At 41.5% G+C, this 26,590-nt stretch overlaps 1 protein-coding gene across 1 annotated transcript in view; it reads right to left on the bottom strand.

Moving 5' to 3' along the window:
* grin3a (glutamate receptor, ionotropic, N-methyl-D-aspartate 3A) overlaps positions 1-26,590 on the bottom strand; it is an 87,292-nt gene that overhangs the window by 43,755 nt on the left and 16,947 nt on the right. Inside the window, exons 2-3 of the mRNA XM_079582562.1 lie at positions 23,823-24,535; positions 2,289-2,958 (exon numbers count right to left, since the gene is read on the bottom strand). Of these exons, the coding sequence (XP_079438688.1) occupies positions 2,289-2,958; positions 23,823-24,535 (1,383 nt within the window). The remainder of the gene's footprint in view (positions 1-2,288; positions 2,959-23,822; positions 24,536-26,590) is intronic.

Raw genomic sequence — 26,590 nt, 5'->3', positions numbered from 1 at the left:
AGGACATAACTGGTCCACATTAGAGTGCGGATCGGGCTGATTTTTTCTGTCCGAGCCCGGCCCTCGTCCGACAGAGCAGTGATCAAATCCGAACCGAGCCCGACAGGCATTAAGATATTTGTGTCCGAGTCCGACCGAGCCCGACACATTTAAAATCACAATATTTCCATAAGCCTAATGACACAGTAGGATACGATATTGTTTGTGTGGAAAAAGTCAGATTTTATCCATCAAAAGGCATTCGGAACGTCAACACAGATGAGCGGAGCACGCACGGCCACACGCACGCACGCACGCACGCACGCACGCACGCACGCACGCACGCACGCACGCACGCACGCACGCACGCACGCACGCACGCACGCGGAGCAACAGTTTTACCTGTGCGGTCACTACACGTGTTTCGTTGTCACAGCAGTTCACAACTTCTTAAAAGCATTACTGCGTGCGCACTGCGCAGTGCATAAGCGGGTTTAAATGCCGCATCTTCTATTTATTTATTTATTTATTTAGTTTTTTGACAAATGAACGCTTGCTATGCATGAAATGAAACAGACCCATTTTATTTTCATTTTTTATTATCGTGCTGATGTGTCCGAGTCCGACCCGAGCCCGAAAATAAGTTCTAAATATTTGTCCGAGTCCGACCGAGCCCGTCGGGTTCCGACGGGTCCCGTCGGACGTCGGACGGGTTGCAGCACTCTAGTCCACATGGAAATTCCAACAATGAGTTTTACCCATTTTTCTGTTGGGGCAATCTGTCAGGAGTAGGATCACGGTCAGGAGAATGAGTCTGGAAGTGTGTATTCATTGGTGAGTGTGGATGTGTATCAGATTTATTTATTTAAATCTGCAAACCTGCAAGATCTTCAATACAGCGGGACGAGTATTCCTAAATTATTATTTTTTTCCTTTTGACCCAGTGAATGAGATGGTGGCGCGGATTGTGTTGTATGAAGATGGGTAGTTTTCAAATAGCGCTGCTCATGCTTACAAATAAGCGTCTTACATGCATTGGTGTGGACACCGTCGTCCAGCCAGATCAGGTACCAGAGTAATTGCAGTAATGGGGTCACTCCACAAAGCCGTACACGCACCCACTAGCCCCATATGGGAATTGCATTACAATCCAATAACCAAAGGCTCTCAGTAATAAAACTGCTATATTGATACGAGGCAACAGCATACCAATCAGCAGGGAGTTGAGTTGAGGTCAGGGAGTGTGCGAGGTGGGGAATGCACCACATTAGAGCACACAGAGGAAAAGAGGCACAAAGCACGAGCAGCATTTTGACCAAGACAGTGTTCATTTTGACAACATATTTTAATTTTGTTTCAGTCTTAGTCTTTTGACTAAAATGTAATATAATTTTAGTCGAGATTTAGTCGAAAAAATCTTTTCAATTTTAGTCTAGTTTTAGTCGACTAAAATTGCATGTTAATTTAGTCGACTGAATTTAAGACGAATTTAGTCGACTTTGCATTGATAATATTCATTATAATCATATTTAATCTGGTTCCTCTGCTTCATGGAGCTGCTCCACATGAACAAAGATCAGAGCTGATCCTTTGGCAGAGAATTTACATGATCTGAGGCTCTTTCAGACGGTCAATAGAAGTTTGGATGATTTTAGTCTCTCCCTTTCATTTATATTTAGTCTTATTTTGGTCGACTAAAATATCTGGTCTTTTTTTTTTAATTAATTTTTTTAAATTTTTTTAAATTTTTTATTTTTAAATTTATTTCATTCAAAAGTGATGTTATGCAATCACAATAAAACCGCCAAGCCAACACAGTATGAATGAAACGGAGCAGAGGAGAAGAACAAGTCTTATAATATCTGCCCCTTTTGTTACTTCACACTTTACACTTCACACTGTTGACCTTTGGAAAATGGTATGTATATATGTCTACATTCATATATTTACATTTTAGTCATAGTTTTAGTCTCATGAAAAGCTTTTAATTTAGTTTTAGTCCAATTTTAGTCGTCAAAAATATCACTTTGACTAAAATTAAGACTAAATATTTTAGTCGACGAAATTAACACAGGAGTAAGACATTTGTCAGCTGGTGCTTTGTCACCATTGCAGTCATTTATTGTATTTTTTATGTTTTAAAGTACGGACACAGCCAGAGCACGTGTTCAGACTGAGCTTGAACCCGCAGCCTTCTGATTCCCGGATGAATTGCACTATAGCTTCCCCACAATCACACAACAAACATACGTAATACATTTCAGAAAAGTGAATCTCAAAGTGATTCTCAGATGAAAAGTGTTACTGACCAGGATTCCCAGGCTGGTGGAGAAAAAGGGAGAGGTGAAATCGATCACTTGGCTTCTGGCCGAGTTAATGCTAAACGATGTCACGGCCAAGTGAGCCGCTCCACTGAGAAGATCCCCCACCAAACCGGTCCAGCGCCCGTTTTTGTAGCCTCCGTACTTTCCATCGCCCACAATATAGAGGTCAAAGGTGAAGCCCATGTCTTCTGCAAGCTTCTCCAACAGATCAACGCAGTATCCGTAGCAGCATTTTTTCAACTCGGTTGGTACAGATCCGTTTGGTCCGGCTAGGTTTTGGAAGAGACCTTGCAAAACCGAGGATTCATTGGTGAGTGGGTCAAGGCACAGCAGGCCCGCGGGACAATGGCCGTCTCCATCGACTTCCCTGGTGAAGACAAACGGGTGCTCCACTAAAGTGACCACCCGCATGTGCAGACGTGTGGGGCGCCTCCAGTCGCCCCCTCCGCCCGACCCGTGGTGTCCAGGCCAAGCCCCCTGGTCCTTCAGAACTCTGCCCCGTCGCCAGCGCCCCAGCCGGGTCCACGTGGGCTGCCCTAAAGGATCCAGCTGCAGCGACCAGATGTAATGATGGGCTTCAGAGTGGAGGTTTTGGCTCCCGGGCTCTTTGGATATGAAGCCGCTCTGGCCCTCAAACGTGGTGTTGGAGATAAATCTGGGGAGAAGCAAAAGGAGATGTGACACTATGAGGAAAGAATTTAAGGCGTTTCATGGTTTATGAAAGTATAACGCATCATAAAACATATGATAAAACATATATAGCAATGAGGCAGTTCTAAATAGAGGAGTGTTCAGCCAGGACATGGGGAGGGCAGCACTCCACATCTAAGGAATTGATCTGCACAACACCACAATGGCCTTTTATGTCACTTTATGTGCAGAATGTTTGTCCGACTGTTCGTGACTTATATATATATATCATGAGTTGTATTGCAAAGTGACCAAATTGATTTAGTTCTGACATCATTTTTAGATGAGATCAGTGCTGTGCTGGATTTCCATCCATCCATCCATCCATCCATCCATCCATCCATCCATCCATCCATCCATCCATCCATCCATCCATCCATCCATCCATCCATCCATCCATCCATCCATCCATCCATCCATCCATCCATCCATCCATCCATCCATCCATCCATCCATCCATCCATCTTCTTCCACTTGTCCGTTGCCAGGTTGTGGGGGCAGCTGTTGGAGCTGCCCAAATCACACTGCACCAGCCCCCAATGGTTCCTTCTGCAGGTGGTGGGTCCACAGAAGGACGGCCTCACGATTCTAACCGGGCCTGTTGATCTCATGGGAGACCCTACCAGGGGCACGAAGCCCCCGACAACAGAGCTCCCAGGATCATTCGGGTTCTCAAACCCCTCCACCACGTTAAGGTGGCGGTTCCAGGAGGGGTGGATTTCCATATTATGCCAATATTAGATTAGATTAGATTAGACTTTATTGTCCCTTGCGGGGAATTTGTCTTAGGCTCACAGCTGCTTGCTGAATTAGACAACATTACATACAACACATGGATGCATTCATACAGTACATACTACATACTACAGCACATCCTGTTCTATGCATCTAACAGACCTCAAAGTAGTGTGGCTGGCATTACACTGAAGAAAGTACAGCCAAAAGCACAACACACATGTGGAGACAGCTGAAAAGCAATTTAAAGTAAAAGACATTAATGGCAGTCAGTGATGCCCGACTTGTTCAAAAGACTCACCGATGTGGGGACAAAATAAAGCTTAAAGTGGTTGTTCTTGTATATAAACGCCCTGAACCGCCTGCCAGAGGGGAGAACCTCATGTTCCCCGTTCAGTGGGTGGCCTGGATTTGTGATCATTTCCCCTGCCTGGTCAAGAGCTAATCTGTCGTAAATGTTTTTTTTAAAGATGGATCTTCTGTTTTTCCAATCACTTTCATTGCATTTTTCACAAGTCTTTCAATGTTAGCTCTGCTCTGAACAGTGAGCGACCCAAACCAGACTGCCATCCCATACCTGATGACAGTCTCCAGCACAGAACTGTAAAAACATGACATGATTTTAGTGCTCACACCGAACAGTCTGAGCCGTCTTAAAAAGTGTAGTCTCTGAGAGAGCTTGGAGCACGAGTCGTCCACATGAGTGTTCCATTTCATACGATTGTCAACACAGACCCCCAAATATTTAAAAGTCTCCACCTGCCTTTTATCTGCACAGGTTCATGAGTTACAAGGCCTTTTGGATCAAACAACATTTCTTTGGTTTTGACCACACTTAGAGAAAGATAATGGTCCTCGCACCAAGACTTGAAAATGTCAACCTCTTTAAAACACTCTGATGGGCAGTCTCCAGCCTTCAGTAGCCTTATAATGATAGTGTGACCTATTTGAGAGGAAACCATGGAACCATTTGATGAGAGCAGGATTTACATTCAGGTCCTTAAGTTTCTGCATGAGAAGGAGGGGGCGAACAGTATAAATATCACCACATAAGCCCAACACTTTTAACTCTAAAACTACAACAATACAATTAATAAAAGAAAACTGTGTCTTGTGTATATTTGTATTTTACCCAATCTTAAAGTGTACCTTTTGCTTAGAGCGATATGTTTCAAAATATCTGAAAAAATACTGAACTTGTCTGAATCATTCTAAAAGCTGTGTTTTAAGAGCAATACAGGCAATGAAAACAAATCTTCCAACAAATAAGCCGTCCACTTGGATACAATCACAACCTCATAGCCATGTCTTATTATAAAGGACCCAATCAGCAGCAGACAGATAGCCTCTCTGACACCTGCTGCGCACACCTGCCTTCTATCGCCTAACATCCACCAAACAACACAAGGTCAGCAGGAGCTCAGCCCGAAGCGGGGGTGACAGACGAGAACCAGACTGGCTATTCAGCACCATGGACAGGGACACAGGAAGGAGACAGCCTGTTCAGCAGAGACCCTGCAAGTAACACACAGGCAGCATGATAGAGGGCTCAGCAGAAAGCCTACAGCTGTTAGTTAGGATTCAATTGATCTATTATCTTTTATTTATTTATATTCATTATCCATGCAGACTTCATCATGTTCAATGTATTAGGTCTATTTTCTAGAGGAAAGAGAATGATACAGTACATTGAAACAAAGCACAACTGTAGATTCACTTGTTTATCCTGGTACTTTGGATTGCACTGGATCACATTCTATGGGAATAAATGATCTTATGCTCGGTTTGGACACAGTTCATAGGTTCCCTGCAGCAGTAGATGGCTTTATTATGTGAGTGACCTCAGCTTCTGTCAAAACGCGTTGGGGTGTTTGACTGGAGCAGACGCACCATGGTCCAAGGACTAAAGCATTCTTCTTATTGGGCCACGCTGCAGGCAGCTGAAGGTGCCATGTGCCAAAGACTTTATCACAAAGCAAGTGTGCGGTAATTAGAAAACCAATTCTGTCACAAAAGAGGACTGCATGTGTGATGAAGTTGGTGTACTATTTATGTTAATGTGTCCTTTGAATTTGACCAATCCATCAGTGTAGAGGTTATGCTATAGGTACATGGTCGTACAGAGCTGTTGTGTGTGGGGCGCTGAGGAGAGAACATTGGCACATTGTTCCATTAAAAGCTTCAGTGCTGTGACCTGAGTAGGGCTGAAACGATTAATGATTAATCGATGACTAATCGATTATTGAAATAGTCGACAACTATTTTAGTAATCGATTAATTGTTTTCTGGTTCACAAAGACTCAAATAGAGCAAAAATGACATGAAAATGTAGTATTTTTGATGAAATCCTACTTTGTTTTTCATAGTAAGTGTATGTAGTGTTTTGTGCATTGTAAATTTCAGGAATATCTGTCTGTGTCTCATCCAATCAGAAATCAGAATTAGCACTAAGAGCCTCCAACAAGCATTTACTTTAAGTTTACTCCATCAACACGTCCTCAAGCGACGCCACTTTAGCGTTATGTGATAAAAGAAATTGAAAAAATCACATTTTCATACACCATTCACAGCCAAGCGATTAATCGATTAATCGTAAGAATAATCCATAGATTAATCGATGACAAAATAATCGTTAGTTGCAGCTCTAAACTGCTTTCTAAACTTCAAAATGCAAACAGACTTAAAAGCGTTTTCCTAACTATGTTAAAGGCACACTGTGCAACATTTTGGACTATACTGTTGCCATCAATGCAAAACATGCTCCCAGTGACCAGCTCGACACAGAAAATGCTATTACTGCAGTGGATAATCAAAGAATGGATTTGGATGAGGACCTAACCTGAATAAATCTCAAATTCTGCTGACTTTAGTCACATCTCCATGGAGACGAGCTGGAGACGTACCCACTCCCGATTAAATTACAGTTATGTCTTAGGAGAGCTGAGCCTCCCAGCAAACGCACCTGTTTGTTTGTACATTTATGAGGTATTTTTCAATTATGCAAATATCTGTCTTAAAGAAGACAAGATTAGATACAATGCTTATCTTATCTAATCTTGTCTTCTTTAAGCCTTTATTGAGCTCACAATGGAGAAATGTACTTGTTACATTCAGCTCTTAGACACACTCAGGGTGTGCAAATAGGCAGGAAATGTGAGGAAAAAACAATTAAATAGTAAATAGTGGTATCTTATATACAATGATTTACTTGTTACATTCAGCTCTTAGACACACTCAGGGTGTTATACACAACCCTGAATCCCAGTCGTTTGAAGTGTCTTGTCCAAGGACAAAATGATAAGTAAGTACAATGGGAGCAAGGACCAGTTTTCAGGTGAGTGAGAAAAGCTGAGCTTTGCAATTGTTCACATTTTAATCACAACACAATCTCATCTATGGCTCATCTCAACTATCGACTTGGGTCTTTTTAATCCTCAGGTCACAGTGAATCCTGTAGCAGGAACAGCACTTGATTTGGACTTTTAAGAAATACACTGGGACACTCCTTTTTTGTGTTAAATGGTGCAGGAGTAGCAAGACTGTCTTAGAAGTTATTAAAAAAGGCTACATTTATTAGTGTAATATGAAAAAAAGACACATTGAGATAGTAAAATATACAGAATACTGCAAAGTCCCACTCTGGGACATATTTGATGGTAATAGAGATTCTAACTTATATCTCTGCAGTCTTCAACACACCTCATGGACTGACATAAACATTGTGTGACCTTTTACCCAAAATATGCGCTTCCATGCCACCTTTCTCCTCACCAACTCCCGTTCTCATCACCGTGTCTACCCTAGCGCTTCCTTAACAAGCGCTAAGCCGACATGACAGCGCGACTACACTTTCTGAAGGTCAGTGACTTGTACATGTGAAGCTTTACCACAGCGTGTCAGAGTGTGTCATTCTCCTCATCGTACGCACTGACACATTGTTATACATCCCCAGTAGAGCACGGAGAGCAGTTTCATGCAAAACCTCCAAATGTCATATTCCCGTAAAAGGGCACGTGTGGTAATAGATAATTCTGGTTGCTCAGGCAAAACATCACTAACATTTTAACGTGCTCGTGTTACAGCACTTTGAGAGCAGCAGAGCCTGGCAGCGCTGCGGAGTTATGAGAAGAGAGTTTCCCTCAAGCAGGAAAAATAGAGTTTTTTTTTTTTTTTATGTTGCTCTTTCAATCCGACGTTACTCTTACATGATCGCACAAAGACGACAGACGGCCATAAGGGGCATAAATGCCACATGCTATGACAAACTCCAGCCCGATTTGCATGTTTGAAGAGATGTTTTCTCATTCACTCTGTTGGAAAAGCTGAAGCACATGATGGAGTCTGATCTGCCACGCGTGAATAGACAGCAGCAGAAAGCAGGGAATCAAAGCTAAAGACGAGTGGAGCAACTTTGGAAGGAAATGGAACACATTCAGCGACTCGTTGATACTTTGAAAACTAGTCTGAACCCTGATTGCAAAGTCTAATTAAAGACATTGATTCTCATTTAAGGCGAGACACTGCAGGTGAATAGGGAATATGTGTATTCCGAGACATCATTTGGAAACTTTTGCTGAACATGGTATAAATATGAGAAAACATTTAGAATGTGTGCAAGTTTTCTGTCACTTTATGTGTTCATATAAAAATACAACATTTTATGCAAACAAATGGTCAAAATTGCCAATATTTTCAGCAACAAAATCTAAATAGTGGATAGACCCAGATTTCTATGGTTTCATTTTGTTTGTAACTTTTGCACCTTTCGTTGTCTCCCAGAAAGGAAATTACTGTATTTGGATTATAGCGTCGCAAAACATACAAAATATGTCAATATTTGTGAATGAAAGCGCATGGGAAGCCGTCTTTTTCAGCGCAATGTTGTTGCTACTTCCTGGAAATAAACATCGTAAAGGGTACTTTTTTGTTTTTGTTTTTATACTTTTATATATGACATTAAAACGAAAGATGTTAAGCGAGAAAACTAGCTACAAATCTCAACATTGACCACTAGGGCAGGGCGGTACGGCTTAAAATCTCGATATAAAAAAGAAATATCATGATAAAGATGATAATAATGATAATAATAATATCTAATCAAGCAGTTTACATCCTTCATTTCATTTGACGTTTTAAGCAGTATTTATGCTGCTCTGATGGAGCTGAACGTAACATAAATTATATCGATAACAATATGCAACATAATATGGCCCACCCCTATTCACCACTATGTCAAAAATCTATGTTTTCTTATGAGTTTCTGGGCTTGGGTTTGAGCTCTCCCCACAGTGGTTCAATGATATGGGCCATCATAGGCCTTGTCCCATACCTACTGTGAAATATGGAGGTGGTTCACTGATGCCACTGGCTCCAGCAGAATAAGATAAGATAAGATAAGATAAGATAAGATAAGATAAGATAAGATAAGATAAGATAAGATAAGATAAGATAAGATAAGATAAGATAAGATAAGATAAGATAAGATAAGATAAGATAAGATAAGATAAGATAAGATAAGATAAGATAAGATAAGATAAGATAAGATAAGATAAGATAAGATAAGATAAGATAAGATAAGATAAGATAAGATAAGATAAGATAAGATAAGATAAGATAAGATAAGATAAGATAAGATAAGATAAGATAAGATAAGATAAGATAAGATAAGATAAGATAAGATAAGATAAGATAAGATAAGATAAGATAAGATAAGATAAGATACGATACGATACGATACGATACGATACGATACGATACGATACGATACGATACGATACGATACGATACGATACGATACGATACGATACGATACGATACGATACGATACGATACGATACGATACGATACGATACGATACGATACGATACGATAAGATAAGATAAGATAAGATAAGATAAGATAAGATAAGATAAGATAAGATAAGATAAGATAAGATAAGATAATCCTTTATTGATCTCACAAAGGAGAAATTCCCTTGTTACAGTCGGCGTTCAAGAAGATCACTCAGAGTTAATAAAGTGCAGCTGATACAGAGATTATTGCACATGTTACATAAAGTGTCCCCTTAGTGGCCATCTCAGTCTCCTGACCTCAATATCAGCCCAGGAATTACAGAAACTGGAGGCTTTTTGCCAAGAAGATTAGGCCACTTTACCATTAGATTATATACAGAACCTTCTCCACAACTATCAACAAAGCATCCAAGCTGTCATTGATGTTAAAGGGGGCAAGGAGCTCAGGAACTGGGGTGTGTAAACTTTTCAACAGGGTCATTGTGGTGTTTTCTGTTGTTGTGGTGATTTGAAATGAGTTCACACATTTCTTTTCACAATAAATGGATTCCCGACATCACTGACCATGAGTGAAAAAAAAGTTTTTCTGTTTTCTTTGAGAAATAGCCAAACAAAAAAGTCCACCAGGGAGTGTAAACGTATTGGCACAACTGTAATTAATTCTTTTTTTCCCTATTTTTATGTCATTGACATTGGCTCAGCAGTTCAGTAGTGAAGCATTGACTGAAAAACCTGGAGGCTTAATCCCAGTTTCTCTCATTGCTTCAGAAGGAAGGTGGCACAGATTGGCAGTCATTCTTCCATCAGTCTGACCTATGGCAGCTGTGACTTCATGGGTCTTACATTTCCCTGTGTGACCGAGGAGGCAATAGCAGCAGACATGGTGTGTCAAGGAAAGCACTAAAGTTCTGTAGGTGAAAGTGGCGGGTCAAGCTATTTACTTGGCGATGTTGCTGCTTCATCAAATCCCCCCAGGTGTGACTCACTCTGTCAAAATAAAGCGTTGACTTGCAACACTAACCTGAAGTGACAGTGTTTGTGTGACGGATGACGTCTGTGAATCACCTCGGTTTCAAACAAACCTGTCACTCACGCAAGTTTGAAAGGCGGATAACTCATCAGAAGCATCAGCACAAACCAACTTTTCAGCAACTATTTTGGATTGCCACCATTCATCGGCAATAGGGACAACAGATGTCAATTATAGCTAGAAAGAAAGTAAGCAGATGCTAAGCTTTCTACAGTACAGTAAGATATATTGTAAGTTGTAACTGTATAACGTCACAACAGGGTCTGATGTTATTTTAAAGGATCTATATCATGCTATTTTAGCCATTCCATGAGTGCTATTGAGCACTCATTTTTGTGATAAATATAAGTGTTTTCTGGAGGTATTTTTCAAACCCGGAAGACACAACGCTTCGATTCAGTTAACTCCGCCCCCTCTCCCTGCACATACTTTACCGTAATATAAATAAACAGCAATAAGTGAAGATACTTCACAATGCAGTTATAAGGAGTTGACATCTGCAACACAGCTTCATAAATGGCTAACACACAAGCTAATATGCTAACCCGCGTTTGGACTGACTCACCGCTCTGGTCCATCGCTGTTTACATTATGGGACTTGCGTTGGTTATAAAAGTTAATCCACTTTGATTCAGGCGAAGGTTCACCAAATATCCATCTGTCACAGAAAAACACCATTTTGGTGATAGTCGCTGAATCCCGGAGAAAAAAACAACTTCAAGTGGCCTCTTCTTGAAAAAGGTTGAATAAACTCCCGTCCTCGTAGCCAAACGCTCTTCTTTTTCTCCGTCCGTGACATGATCGTTAGGTAAGAATAAAAAACAGGTGTGTCCAGAATAGGTTATAACGAGCTCCATCTTCACAGCTGCAGCGCAAACATGACTGATCTGTTCAGACGCTCAGGGATGTGTTTGTTTTGGCCTCAGCTGACCTGGAAGCACATCCTTTTTTTTTTTTTTTTTCCTTTTTTTTTTCTCTTTGCATCTCTTACGACAGAAATAATGAAAAAGCTGTTTTACAAATTAAAACCCGGCCGGAAGCATAGAATTAAGACATTGCATTACAGACGTCGAGCACTTCCGTTCCGCTGTGACGACACAACTGAACACTCAGTCGTTCACCAGGAGAGGGAGGAGCAGCTGCTCAGAGAGCAGGATTCAGGAGGATTACTGAGAGCTGCATGAATGAAGCCACAAACCACTCTGGGGGTGTTTTTGATAAGGAAATAGCATAACAACATGGCTAAAAGCTTCAAAAAAGTCGATTTTGCATGATATAGGACCTTTACGGGTGTCATTTGGTGTGTACGATGGCCTGGAAGTGCAAAACACATTTTCAAGTTTTTTAAACAATTTTACAAATAGTGAAAACACATTTACAAGTTTTGAAACAAATTTGTGTTTCTTACGGAAAGGGTAGGTACTTTTGGGGGCGGGTCTTGTGTTTTGCACTTCCAGGCCACCGTAGTTACGGGCTTTGTATTGTGCCTACTCTTGTGAATAGCGTGATACGAGGCGGCACGGTAGCTGGCGACTGGCTAGCACTCTCGCTTCACAACAGGATCCTGGGTTCAATTCCTGAACTCTTGGCATTTCTGTTTGGTGTTTGCATGTTCTCCACTCCGGTTTCCCCCATCAGCCCAAAACATACACAATAGGTGAATTCTCCTGCAGGTGATTCTGCCCATTTGCCAGGCTCCACATCTTTACAAAATTGCTATCGATAGGAAATATAGTGACGCTACAAACTTGACTTAAATTTTAACCAATTTGTTTTCAATGGATTTGATTTGTTTTCCAAGTGAAAGTCATCAAGTGTTCAGGAGTTTAATCAGTGCTAAATTAGCTTAATTCTGATGGAAAACTCGTTGGTGGAACTATGATTGAACCTAACTTACCCACTAAACCTCATTCACATCTTATTTTGTGAAAAAGTGAAAAAGTTCTCCAAATCCAAAATCCTCTCTTTTGGCCATGGATGCTGTGTTGAGAGTTAGCCTGCAGTCTGCCCTCGGATTCGAATCCTAAAAATACCAGCCATGACCGGGCAGTAACCTTTTTGCTGGACTGCAGCAGTGGCAGGATTAGAAGCAGCTGATTCAAGAATAACTCCCCGAGTTGTTAACAATATATCTGGACCTTTTCTCAACTCTATAAAAACGGTTGGAGCAAGGCTGTTTAGAATCTGGCCCAGGCTGCTCTTTGAATACTCCAAGCGCACGTCGTCTTGTTAAAGCAATCCCTCCCCTGAGCAAACCGCGCATTTGGCTTCCCTGGTTCATAGAATACAACCCTCAGTGGGGGCATTTCTTATAGAGCAGCACTATCTCTCCGCTCTGCTGCCTGGGACTTTCACTGTTATAGACACGGATCAGTTGGGCATGTGTGGCTTTAAAATTATTTTTATAACAGCAATTTTCTGGGGAGAACTCAATAAGATAAGCCATGAAATGCGCTATCCTGGGTAAATCTGGTCAACGTTATGGTTTGATATCTACATCTTTGTGGCTTAGTGTTCAGCAGGATTTATCTAAAATGTCTCACTTTAAGATATTATGTGTGATATGACAGATTTGTTCTATTTCTCAACTGATGCAAATACATTTGAGCATTGTGTGCCATAGATAAAAGAGCCAATTTCATCTCAGAGCAGCATGAGTTGCTCTTTAGAGACGTGACGATTTAACTCCATGGCTCGTGCATTCTATAAAGAGTCGATAAATCATTACAACCATTTTACATACTGTATAGTTTGCATTTTAAACAGCAGAGTGACTCTGTACTAAACCTGTATGAAACCTTTGGTATGAAGTTCGCCTGTTCTCCGACATCTGTCTGGATCTACACCCTCTGAAATATCTCTTCATCTCAGCGCTCCTGACCAGATGTAAGCTAAACATGCCTTGGCCCCTCCCGTTCCCACATCCCGGATTCAGCATCCAGCTTCTGCATCATGCACCCAGCATTCTTCAAATGCACGCTGCCTTTGTCCATCATGCATAATAAATATTTCAAATCTACTCTGTGACATGGTCCTTGCAAGTGAACCGAGGGTCGAGGACCGTGGATCTCTCGTCCGCCTTCTTCCACTGGCTCCTTTGCTGTGCCAAGGTCGTGCACTTCCCAAGAGCTGTTTTGGTCCAGTTTTTAATCCCTTTGTCTCTCCCTCAACAGTCTGGTATCAATTGTTACCAGGATTTGGGGGCAGAGGTTTTGCGCTTTGATGGTATGGCCAAAGTTCTGTAATTTTCTTTTCTGCGCGGTTGCGATTATCTGCCTCTCAGTACCCATTTCTTTCATGACAAACTCATTTGTCCTGTGGGCAGCCCAGGGAATCCTCAGAATGTATGTGACGTCCCAAATGCTGACAGTCTGTTGATGTCAGAGGCTCTTGAGGTCCATGGCTCGGTCCTTAGCTGTTTGGTCTTCTTGGCGAGGGAGCGATCCCTCAGGGCTGATCGTGCTGGCCCTAATCGGAGTTTGATCTCATTTCTCCCATCTGCTGTGTGGTCAATAATGCCGCCCGCCCAGATATTTGAACTATAGCATGCAAAACATGTATTTAACCAATCTGGGATGGTGCTGTATATGTGTTCTTTGGCACCACATGGTCACCACTGGGAAGAAAAAAGAAGTAAAGCAACTTTAAATACTCACTTCAGCACTTGATATTTTGAATGAACTACTACTGTACTGCTGATTACTTTTTCCCATTTCTAAACATTTATGGCAGTACTGCCAGTTCAACCCAAACTAGCCCAGCTGCACTGCACACGTGTTCTTGAACATTTCCAAACGCATGGGCAGGGGTGTGCCTGGAATATTTTATGAGACGTTACAGTCCGAGGAGAAAACTCCGGCACATGTGAATAAATTATAATCCTTGCATCATGTTATTTATAAACAGTCATTAATCTTTCAGCATCAAGTAATAAATAATTAGGCTCATATATGGGCCATTTTACTCTTTGCAAATATCTTGACTTTCCCTTTCCCAGTGTTGAGTCAACGATATGGCCCATAGGAGCGGCTGAAAGCATGACAACACACTGATAGAAGAGAAGACCACTGACCCGTTTTCTTATAAGAACTTCACAATAGAATGAAACTGCACTGCCTGACCCCTACCCCCCCAACCCAAAAAAAACAAAAAGATCGCCACGAGGAAAAAAGATCAGAAACAGTTATATTTTGTTCCACCTTTGATTACAGCACATTCGCTGTGGCACTGTAAGCTTCTGCAATGTCAAAAGATGCCTTCGCTCTTCCTCAAGATCTTGTATTGATGATGGGAGAGTGTGACCACTGTGCAAAGCCTTCTCCAGCACATCCCAAAGATTCTCAATGCGGTTAAGATCTGGACTGTGTGGTTGACAATTCATCTCCTGCTCCCTGAGCTACTCTTTCACAATGTGAGTCTGATGAATTCTGGCACTCTCATCTTGGAAGAAGAAACCTCTTGATGGAATAACCTGGTCATTCAGGATGTTCAGGTCGACAGCTGATCTCATTCTTTGAGCACATAGTGTCGCTGAACCTAGACCTGACCAACTGCAGCCACCCCGAGAGTGTAACAGTTTAATCCAGGAGGCAACTTGCTTTTGTTTTGGTCGGGCAATGAAATATGGAATAATATATGAATAAACCTGCAGTGAAGAATGCTTTGTTTCGTTATATATTTATATGTGATGCAATTAACTCGGCAGGAAATGTTTGTTTGTACAGATTACAAATATAAATTGCACTAAAAAGTATTTTGGACAATACAGATATGCTAATGAGTATTGCTTGTATTTTCTGTTGTTCCAAAACCAATCTGTCTGCACAATGAGTTTGTTTTAGTGCCTTGAGAAAGGGAAAACAACACAATCGAGGTTGTAAAATGAACAGTATACAATTGCCACACTGACTCAAAGGGTAGAACAGATCATGTTTTATTTGGAGGGTTCAAATCCTCTCGTTGTGTCCTTTGGGCAAGACATTTCTCCAGCCTTGCCTGTGTAAATATTGTGAGAGAATGAGTGAATGGGGGAGATGTTTTTTTTTTTTTTTTTTTGCCAGTTAGAAAACTACTTTGGATTTGTGTATTCAATATATTGTGCTTGGTAAACAGAATGTGTCAGTAGGCATTTTTCCCTGATGATAACAGCTGGTATAGCCGCATCCATTATTCTACAGTGTGTCTTATTGGCTTTACTGCAACAGGGGACAGAGCATAAATCCATACTCATCATGCACTCGATCCCCTCAAGGGTTACTCCGTCCTGTCTGAAGAGAGAGGGATCGGGGGAGACGGAGTGCAGGGGTTTGGAAGGCGAGTTAAGAACAGGTCTGTTTGTATAGAGCTAACCTAAAAGCCAGATTGATATTACAGTGCAGGAAAGTTCCTATTAAAATAATTTGAAAAAGAGGATGGACTGGATCAAGGGCACCTCATAAACTAAAGCATTTCCCTCCGAGTTCTAGCCAGGTCCAACTAGTGGGGTTAGCACTATAATGAGGATCCTCGGGCCTTCAAAACATTCTTCCCAGTTACATTTTTGCTTTTTCATGCCACTATGATTTGGTTCAAGCAAGTATATAAAAAACAAAAGGATAGTATGGCATTGTTTAAAAGTTATCGCTTGTTATGGAAAAGAAGAAAAACTGTATGTCACTTGCTAATGATCCATTCAGCACTGGTAAAGTTCTGCCCGGCAGAAAGATAAAAAAAACAACAACAAAAAAACACTTGCAATATGTCGATTCATTTTAGTAGATGTGAGCTGCATGTTGACATACCAGTTTACTCTAATAGTTCAGTATTAAAAAGAACAGATCCGAACAGTTAATGTTTGAAAAGATGCTCATCAATGGCATTTGTAAAATCCCTTGATGATAGGTGTAATTATAGAGTTTTTTCACACAGAGTAAGTAAACTGGCTCTTTGCGTGATCCCTGAAGTTAAGTAGTAAGTAACTCATGCCCTTATAGAGGCCATACGCGCCACTGCAGGTGTCGTAGCATGTTACGTTTTTTTTTTACTCATTAATTGTCCGTGAGAGTAAATACTACGCTGACAGAAAAGACAAAAGCAAAGCGACATCCAATTACTACACAATGGAGATCATTTTTTTCACTCAAACTTGGCTGTAAATACTGTTTAAGTGGGGCTAGCCCACAGTTAGTTTTGCCCGTTAGCCTGTTAGCTTCTTCTTTGTGATTCCATTAGTGTGTATTGGGGCCTCTGACCCGGTGCAGGAAAGTTGCACTGGCCAGAGACACCAGGGGGAGACAAAGGACCCTCCAATCATTTCATTAGTATTACCCCCAGAGGGACTACGAAAAGGATTTATTAAGGTAAAAAAAAAAGCTACTTTGTACTGCTTTAAAGGGCCTATATCATGCAAAATCGACTTTTTGGAGCTTTTAGCCATGTTGTTATGTTGTTGTTGTTGTTATGTTTTTTTTACTTCATTCACACAGTTTTCAGCATTTCTCCTGAATCCTGCTCTCTGAGCAGCTGCTCCGCCTTCTCCTGGTGAACGACTGACTTGCTCAGTTGTGTCGTCAGAGCGGAACAGAAGTGCTCGACGTCTGTAATGTGATGTCTTAATTCTATGCTTACGGCCTGATTTTAATTTGTAAAACAGCTTTTACATTATTTCTGTCGTAAGACAAAAAAAAGAAAGTGCCTGACTCGTCCGCGCTGCCTCTGCAGAGAAAACAAACGCACCCCCTTAGCGTCTGAACAAATGTCATGTTTGCTCCGAAAGCCGTGAAGGAGCTCTTTCTAACTTACTCTGGACACCTGTTCTTTTTTCTTACCTAACAATAATGTGGCGAAAATGCGAGTTTGGCTACGAGACGACAGACTTTATTCAACCTTCCTAAAGAAGAGGCCAGTCGCCAGGAGTTAGAATTTCTTTCTGGGATTCAGCGACCATCAGCCAAAATAGTGTTCTTCTGTGACTGTCTCTTGATGGATGCTTGGTGAACCTTCGCAAATGAAATGATTCAGACAAGTGGCAGGCAAGATGAGAGGCCACACGCTTCCTGTTGTTTGGAAAGATTTAAATCACACCCCCCCAAGAGAGTCATATGATTGAGGCAAGGACTATCAGCGTCCAAATAAACATGGAAGGAAAATGGAATCGTCTTTGTACAGCGGTTTTCACATGATGATGCCCAACATGTCAGATACCGGACAACATCGGGCATCTGTCCTTTCATGAGCTCGTATCTGCAGCAAGAGGGACCTGAATAAAAGCTGAGGATAAAAGCTGAAGAGAAGAGCTGAGGTGGCGGTGAGTCCCCTGATTGGATGTTGCCACACGAGCATTTCTTAACTCGCAAGCAACAATAAACATGCTTTATCATTGGAGTCTGTGGAGGCTCTGCTTAGACAAATGATGGTGACAAAATCGCACACATGAGTAGCCTGCACGCCAAAAAAAAGTAATTGCTTGCGAGAAACTCTTCTTAGGTCCCAATAGCTTTAATCAAGCACGTTGGATTTGAAAGAAACGTTGCCATGTATAAGTTAATGGAATATTCAGTGTCTTGTTATCATGAGCTAAATCAAAAAAACTAAATTGAGCAAAGCTATGTTGATGTGTTTTGGCAAGTATGCATATAAGCACAAAGCAGAGAAAGTTATTTTCGTAAGTGACTACATGTTATATCTGAGTAATCTGGCCTACGGGGCTGTCACATTGCCACATTATGTTAGCAGGTGAGTGTTTGAAGTTTACACACTCACACAGTGGCTGCTGGGTGAGCTGAGGCCAGCACCTGTTGGCTCCTCTTGCTGAGTTAACCTGCTTTGTGGAGGAAGATGAGAGGCATAGCACACATTTTCTATCAAATTAATTCTGAGCCCTTTATATTTCATACAATTAAAACATGTGCAACGTTATATTCACATCTGCTCTAAATCTCCTTGGAGGAAAGAAAGGATTTATCGAAAAGTAATCACAGACTGCAATATCTCCGCACACTTCTCTTGGGTGCAAAAGTTCAAGCCCCCTCCAGCAAAATAAGTCCGAGTGGGTTTTGAAAATAAATGCTTGGCAGAACTTTGTAATTCTGCCAAGCCACTCCAATCACTTCCTCATATCTTTCTCAACCTGAGGATATTTACGACCAATGCTTTCTCAAAAGATGCAAAAGGCCGTGACGTGAATGAACAATGATTTGGGGATTTACAGAACAAAGAACATTTTGATAGAATCTGCTTTGGTCACCCATAAACACAGTTGTTCTCTATGACCTAAAGAAATGTAAAGAGAACAGTGGAATTGCCAGAGCAACTGTACTTAGGAATGAAACAGTTGTTACTTGTTTCCTGCCACCTTAGGGCTTGGGTTTGGTTTAGGGCTAGCAATTATTTTTATCCAAATCTCAAAGAGTATTGACAGGAGAGTTTACAGCCTATATGCCAGTGTGATTCTGCATTTGAAAGCCAAGATCGTCCAGTTTCTAAAAACATGTGTGAGATCTGTGCGAGTGAAACAGATCTTACATTTATGTTTGCCGTTCCTAAGCCTAAGTGTAACCCTAATTAGGGTTACCTAACCCTAACCCTAATCCCCTGATTATGGGGAACGGCTTTAACTAGAAACAAAACCACATTATTTGTCATTTTCATTTGTGGTCCAAACTTTCCTAACTTCCTATTGAGTTTATAAGGAGGGAAGCCAGGACTTCATTCATATAGCGCCTTTCACAGACATGGTCACAAATCACTTTACATGGGACCTTTTACATTCAGTCCATTCTCCATGGAGGGAAACGACCAAATTTAGCAACATTTTGTGAGATTAAAAAAAAAGACTCACCAGGTAAAAAAAATAGAGAGTGCTGCGCTCATGCAGTTTTCTGTCTCTGACTCTCTCCCAAATCCTCACCCTAGTGGGCCGGGTTGACATCAAGTACGGCAATAGACTACTAGCCTGGCATGTCCAGAATTCTAACATCCATCTGGTCAGTCGGCCCTCGTTTGCTGCTCAAAACTCAAACAGAACCGTGCAATCAGACTAGTTTCTTTGCAGTCACTCTTGGGATGTGGAAGTCCCTTCAATAACAATTAATGCATGCAGCGTGAGAACAGAGAGTTTGGACCAATTGGCGGTAATGACCAAAAACACATCTGCAGTAGTTTTGTGATTTATAACTCTGTTAAAAATCGTTACAACCCTTTTAATGCAGAACCACAAAAACACATCAACAACAACACACTCTCATCCTTTGTGGATTGCTTTACTCCTGTCTTCCTGTTTGCTAAACCTGAGAAGTTTTGTTGATGACCTCTGGCACAGCAGTGAGTCTGGATTTCTCCAGGCAAACAAACATACTCACTTTGGATTACTAGCTCAATCTTACCCCTCTGCTTGCCTTATGGGGTAAGTAACTTCTTTGTTTACATAAGCAATTGTACAGAAAAAAATACTCTGCATACTCCAACTTCATTCTGTCTTCTGTTGTTCTCTTGGCAAATACTGTATGCGAGATGATTTGTAGTAAACAAAGCCAAAATAAGCTACTTTGTTTTTTATTTCAATAATATTCTCCCTAGTCTATTTATTGATTTTGGAATTTAGTTTAAATGAATTAGCAAAACTGCAAGTCATTTCTATTTGCACTTGCAGTATCACTGCTTGGGATGGGATTTGTATTTGAGATATTACTGCATGCCCTTGTTGGCAACAGTCCTTTGCTCTGGCCAAACCAGTGGTCTATTGGGTTGACATATGGCAATGAAAAAAAATCCCCATCATTTTGCATTTTCATCCAGCAACTAATGAAGCCCTTGTTTGTACAAGGTCGTGGCCATAAGGAAATGCCAATTGGCCCCAACTTTAGATTTTCTTATTTGATTTTTATTTATTTATGGCAACACTTTATTTTACACAGCCCCGACACATTGTACCTGCCAAACTTACTATAATGTAATGTGCTGTGTAACAGTGTGGATGTACGGTGGAATAACATGTATTTGTATGGAGGTACATAATGTAATGAGGCAAAACACGTTAAATCTAACCTAACCTTAAGCCCTAGCCCGAAGTGTCTTATGTCTTATTACATTATACCTCCAAAGTACTAATACACATTATTCCACTGTGTATGTATGTCAAACTTTGGCTATCTGAGACCTGCAATTTGTGATTTTACATCAAGTGTAGTAAACAGTAGCGCCAACACCCCCCACTGTTGTGCTCATGGACCAATCTGCCGAGTCAGGAGTTTAGGAGGGATTCTCTGCAGGAAAAGGTCAAACTGAAAGTGTCTGATTGTACTGTGATGATTGGCGATCGCAGGGAAACAGTTTTATACCATAATGGTGCAGCTGCATAATAGAGAGCTGCTGTACAATACGTCTCATGATTGGTCATGGGTTTGCAAATGAATAATGATATATAACAATGATATTTTATCATTAGATTGCTACATAATAATTTGACATTTGACAACACATTATTTTAGGTTATAATTTCTCTAAAACTCTAAATATGTTGAAGACAAAGGAGGTTGTTGTGGACTTTCAAACAGTGAACATCCAGCATGCTCCTCTGGGTGTGCATGCTACAGATACTTATCCTGGTCCCCAAACACCACCTCACAGGCCAAGAAAGGACATCAGCTTTTCGTCTTTCCCTGCAAACTAAGAAAAGCCAGAGCCCCTGTCACATGTACCTTCTAGTGTCTATAGAGAGCGTCCTGTGTAGAAATGTGCCAACACTTCATCCTGCCATACAAGCCTACAAGCCACAGCATCACCATCAATAAGGAAGAACACTGTAACACAAAATGTTCAGTTTAAGATTGAGTTTCTCCAGAAATGTCATCCTGGTTTAGATTAAATTCCAAAGATGTAGTGGAAAGTATTTAGGTTGAAATAGCAAAGTAGTTGTGGCATACAATTTAGACCTTCTAATTGTTATTCTTTACTTTTCTAAAAGAAATAGTGTAAAATGAAATATCCTGTCAAAAACACTTGATCATCGAGACCAGAGCCCGGAACTGAAATGGGTACATGCTGTGATGATTCATTTTTAAAGAAGTCAATATCCGCTTTTGTAGCTCTCTCCCAGTTCCATCCAAAATCCAAGCCTCCCCAAAGCCATGAGCAATTGTGTAACCACCCACTGCAGGCAGAAGAAAGGTCTGTCCCTGGCAAAAAATCTATTTCTGCGAGCTATTTCTTTTATCATCAACCACAAGAGACAACTGATTACTGAAGATATGACTATTCCCATACATACACCCGGAGAAATTATGGGGGATATGATAAAATGTGTTCTGAGCAAATCTTAATTTAGTATATTATCATTAGAAATTGCCATATAAGTATTCTGCTGTGCTCGCTCATCATTATATCAGCCAGTTTGAAATAGATTTAAATAAACAAATGAACGCCGACGTCCAACAAACCATTCAACTTAAGATAAAATCACAGAGCCATTTTGCACTGGCCAGCTATCGATCAGGGCATGTCTAAAAGTGTTGTTTTGTGATCTGCACAGTTCACAGTGTACCGGTGCAGGGGAGATCAGGAGGTGAGCTTTGAAAAGAAAAACTACCTTTAAAATAAGCACAACCCACATTCAGCTTCCTTGAACCAGTCTTTGTACAAATATAATGTTTACTATAATAGTAAACAGCATTCGGAGGTTAAGGCCAACCTGGTTATTTGACATGACCTGGTTTGTTTGGCAATTTTTTTGAATAATAGTTAAAGGAACAGGCCACCGTTTTTTCCATACTGAGATATGTTCTTACCTGAGCTTAGACGAGTTGATGCGTACCTGTCTGGTCTTTGTGCGTGCCCGTGGAAGAGCGTGGTAGCTTCTAACCTCACCGCTGTTTGGAGCTATTGGAATATGCTGGGAGAGGCCGAATGCTAACAACATCTTTGGTCATTTTGCGTGACTGAATGCACGCACTAAGACCAGACAGGTACACATCAACTCGTCTAAGCTCAGGTAAGAACATATCTCAGTATGGAAAAACGGTGGCCTGTTCCTTTAAAAAAAAAAAAAAGAAGTATGGTGGTACAGTGGTTTAAATTCCCACCTGGACAGGGCCTTTCTGTGTGGAGTTTGCATTTTCTCCCGGTGTCTACGTAGGTTTCCTCTACAATAGGACAGGATGAATGAGATTGTGTTGAGTGTATCAGGTGTGGTGTGTTCATTAACATGCACTGTCCCTTCCAAAAAAAACAATAAACACATTTAAGCAGTTGAGAAAATAAGTGGAGTTTGAGAACATGTAACAAAGTCACAATAATAATACAAAAAAATGTATTGTATTGTATTGTATTATTTGGTAAAATGTGGCCTTAAAGGGGCTAGATGCAAGTTAGTCATTTTATAGTCACTACTGCCACCTCAGGTCATACATGTAACTGCACCTTCTATATTAAGCTTGTGCATGACGGCACTTTGGACCCGAATTAACAATGTTTTGAGTGACAAGTGCTGGATTTTAGAGGCTGTTGTGGTGAACAGGTTTGAGCTCATTCTACACATTAGGACATGGCTGGAACATGTAGGGGGAGGAAAATACATAATATTAACATTTTTAAACTCTGTATAGTCCCTTTAACCCTCAAAATTGTGAGTTTTAGTCCACTTTATCAATATGAATAACTGAACTGAACTTGATTGTCTAGTAAACATGTTTACCATCTTGTTCTATTATGTGGTTTCATTGTAGCAAGATGTGTGCTCTTAACGTCCAAATTCAGAAAAATTAGTGAACTGAAGTGGTTCAACCACACACTGTGTGTACACGTAAAGTCTAGTCCGTCTCAACTTTGCGTGAAAATAAGTCAAACCAGTCTTTTCATGGGACCCACCTGAACTGCTTTTCCACAAATCCCAGTTGGCAGGAGGCAAGGGGTTGGTGATTATTATGATTATGCGTATTCTAACCGCTGTTTTGGGGCTAGCTTGTCCCTCTTTGCTAACTGTGTGTGCTATATAGGCTATACACCAGCCTACAGCTCTTTGTTGATGAGAAGTATATAATAAACAGAACAATTCAACAAGCACAACTCAGTTTGTGGTCATTGTAAAGGCCGCTTCATACGTGGATGATGGTTTAATTGACTTTGGTGCTTTTTTCTTGTTTTGCGCCGGCCAGCACATCACATTTAACCATTCAATGTCCAGCTGAACTGCCCAAGTATCGATTTTCAATCAGACGCGTCCACATCAGACAGTGAACACCACAAGGAAAATGAGGCCCAAAAAACAAATTGCTCGGAATAAAATGCGACAACGCTTACCTTGATAAGAACTCCCCGGAACTCCCGTTGATGGCTTGCCGTACATCCATACAGTTTGTACTCCCGGGTATAAGGGCCAAGGCTGGGTTTTGCATGGCCGCGCTGCCCACTGCTCGCGCAACCAACTCCATGGAATCGTGTACATAGTGATCCAATGAGGGCGACCCCATCACCCCATGAGCCAATAATCCCAACGGCAACCCCTCTGTCCTGAGCTCTGCCACATTCTGACTATCCCCCAGGACCCAATGGTAGTCCGGGAGCATTATCTTTGTGGCTAGCATCCAAATCCTCCGTACGTCTCGAATATCGCACCCAAAAGTCACCACTGTCGTCGTCGTTGAGGTATCCCGAAGCGCATCCAATAGTTTCATGGCAGCTTGCTGTGGGTCGGTCTTAAGAGATGAGGGTGGAGCGGTGGTCGACGCGGAAGCGGGCACAAAATACGGCAATGACGACAGCGAGGACGGCTGCTCTGCTCCAACAGACGGCGGCAATGAGGGCGGACCTAGAGGCGAGGTGGAGAGGTTGACGAGAGTGCCCAGTTGGAATCGCGTGTTGTTCTTGATGAGGTGGAGGAAATCGCTGATGTTCCAGTCCTGGCACAGGAGAAGGCTGAGGTCCCACCAGCCGTTCATCATGAGCAGGGAGAAGAGCAGGCGGGATGCGGGGGCGTCCGACGTCCGCATGGCCACTTGGAAATGGAGCGGGTTCTGCAAATGAGACATTGGAAACAAAGGTTAACAAGCACGGAGAGAGCTGTCGGCAGAGATGGGACGAACAAGTGCAATTCATACAGCGCATTGTGTCAGGCTAAAGGAGAATAGGTTATTGAGAGTATAGGCAGTTATTCACACTGGTTGTTTTTGGAAAAAAGTGCTGTATTGGTGTCAATTCTGCTTGGCTTATTGAAGTAATAATTCAACAACTTCCCAGATCCAGGTGGAAAGGTTGGAGAAACTATGAGTGAGCCAGTCAAAGTTACTGAAAAGTCAGCAACAGATCGAGTCTTTGTCGAACGATGATTGTTTCTATGCACAATATTATACGACCACGGATTTTTTTTAAAAAGAACAATGTTTGGGAAGGGACAATGAGAAAGCACACTGCCAAAGATCGACAGTATGAGACGCAAGAGGTGGCATTTGAAAACTGAGCCAGTGACCATCATCATTCATATTTAATCGAGTTCACCGACATGGACGGTTATTGGAAATAAAGAGCCAAGGAGCTTGTGAGTGCTGAAGAACTGAACAATAACAGTCGAAATAATGAGAAGGGAGATGGGGGAAGCGGAGTATGATGGTAGGGCCACAAGTTTGAAAGGAAAATGAAATGATTCTCCAGATAAGGACGTAAATCCGGCATCACTTCCCGTCTTCGAGTACAATTTTCCTGAAGAACAAACACGCTGCGTACATGGACCTCATTCAAACATGTTCAAGCACAATCGCTCAGGACTGCATAGAATAAAACAATTCCATGAGCAAACACTCAGCATTACTAATTTACCTCTATTCTCACAATGATAATCCTGTTAAAGCTTCATGAACAAACCACTTTACATTGATAATCCTGTTAAAACACTTTGAATGATTCCTTGGCAGCTGGAAGACAGACTACAGGAGAGGAAATATTAATACTGAGCATTTTAGAAGTGAAGACAGTGTACCAAGGAGTGATGGATTTCCAATAGGGAGATTGTGGACAGGGCACTTGCTCTGTGTTGAGTTGTCTGCACACCATTGTCAATTATTTTTGGTCAACTGCCGAGCCTTCTATGAAGCAGAGCTCCCACCATATGGATTTCAGATATTTGATCACTTTTATTCCTTGGTTTAATGGCAAAGGTCCCCTAAAAGAGCTATAAGCCCAGAATTTAGGTACCTTATTATACACAATTCATAGTATTAGACAGCAAGATCTCAAATGTGCTCAATGAGTTACAAGGGAAAGAGTCAGGTGTAAAATATATGTGATTTGCCTGGGCTTGCGCGTGCTATATGCCTAGGTTACTTGGTCAAAGCGTCTCCCAAGCAGGCATGTTCTGAGGCTTTCATCGGATTCACAAAGAGAGATATGTGTAAGAGGCCATGGCAAGTCCAAATAAAGGGCAGCGTGGTGGTCCTGGGTTTGACAGAAGTTTGCATGTTCTCCCTGTGCCTCCGGTTGCCCTTGGATGCTCCGGTTTCCTCTACCTCAAGAAAAAAAATAAATCACAGGCCAGGATGAATGAGAATGTGTTGCCGGACAATGGATGCAAATTCGCCCATGGCTACAATATGGCCTGGCGTATTTTATACATATATCCTATGTGTGTTCATTAACATGCACTGTCCCAAACAAATAAACAAACAAATAAAAATGAATAGATAGATAAACAAATGGTTGCCAATAATGTCCAGGAATTGAACTTGAGATCCTCTTGTGCCGAAGACATGGGAGCAACATTCGCCCCCACCCCTGCCTGGGTTTGCACCAAACAGTTCATGGGGACAGTCTGTGAAGCCCCCCCAGTCCATGTCCAGAGGAACCCCCTACCGTGCATGCCTCTGTACATGCTAACCTGCCACACTGGTCGCTGAACAAAATTGGTGGCATGTGTCCAAAGGCATCGAGATCACACTTTAAACGTGGAAAATTGATAATTGATCAAGAAACACAGCACGCACTGTTTGACAGAAAATCAAGGATTTGCTTCCTTTTAATGAGGAATTTAGCAGCTGGATTGTGTGTTTTTACTATATATTTAAAGATAACTGCCAAAT

This window comes from Gobius niger (assembly GCF_951799975.1).
Source record: "Gobius niger genome assembly, chromosome: 2".
Lineage (NCBI taxonomy): Eukaryota > Metazoa > Chordata > Actinopteri > Gobiiformes > Gobiidae > Gobius > Gobius niger.
The sequence above is the reverse complement of the archived record's forward strand: the minus strand, read 5'-3'. Positions and strand labels throughout refer to the sequence as shown.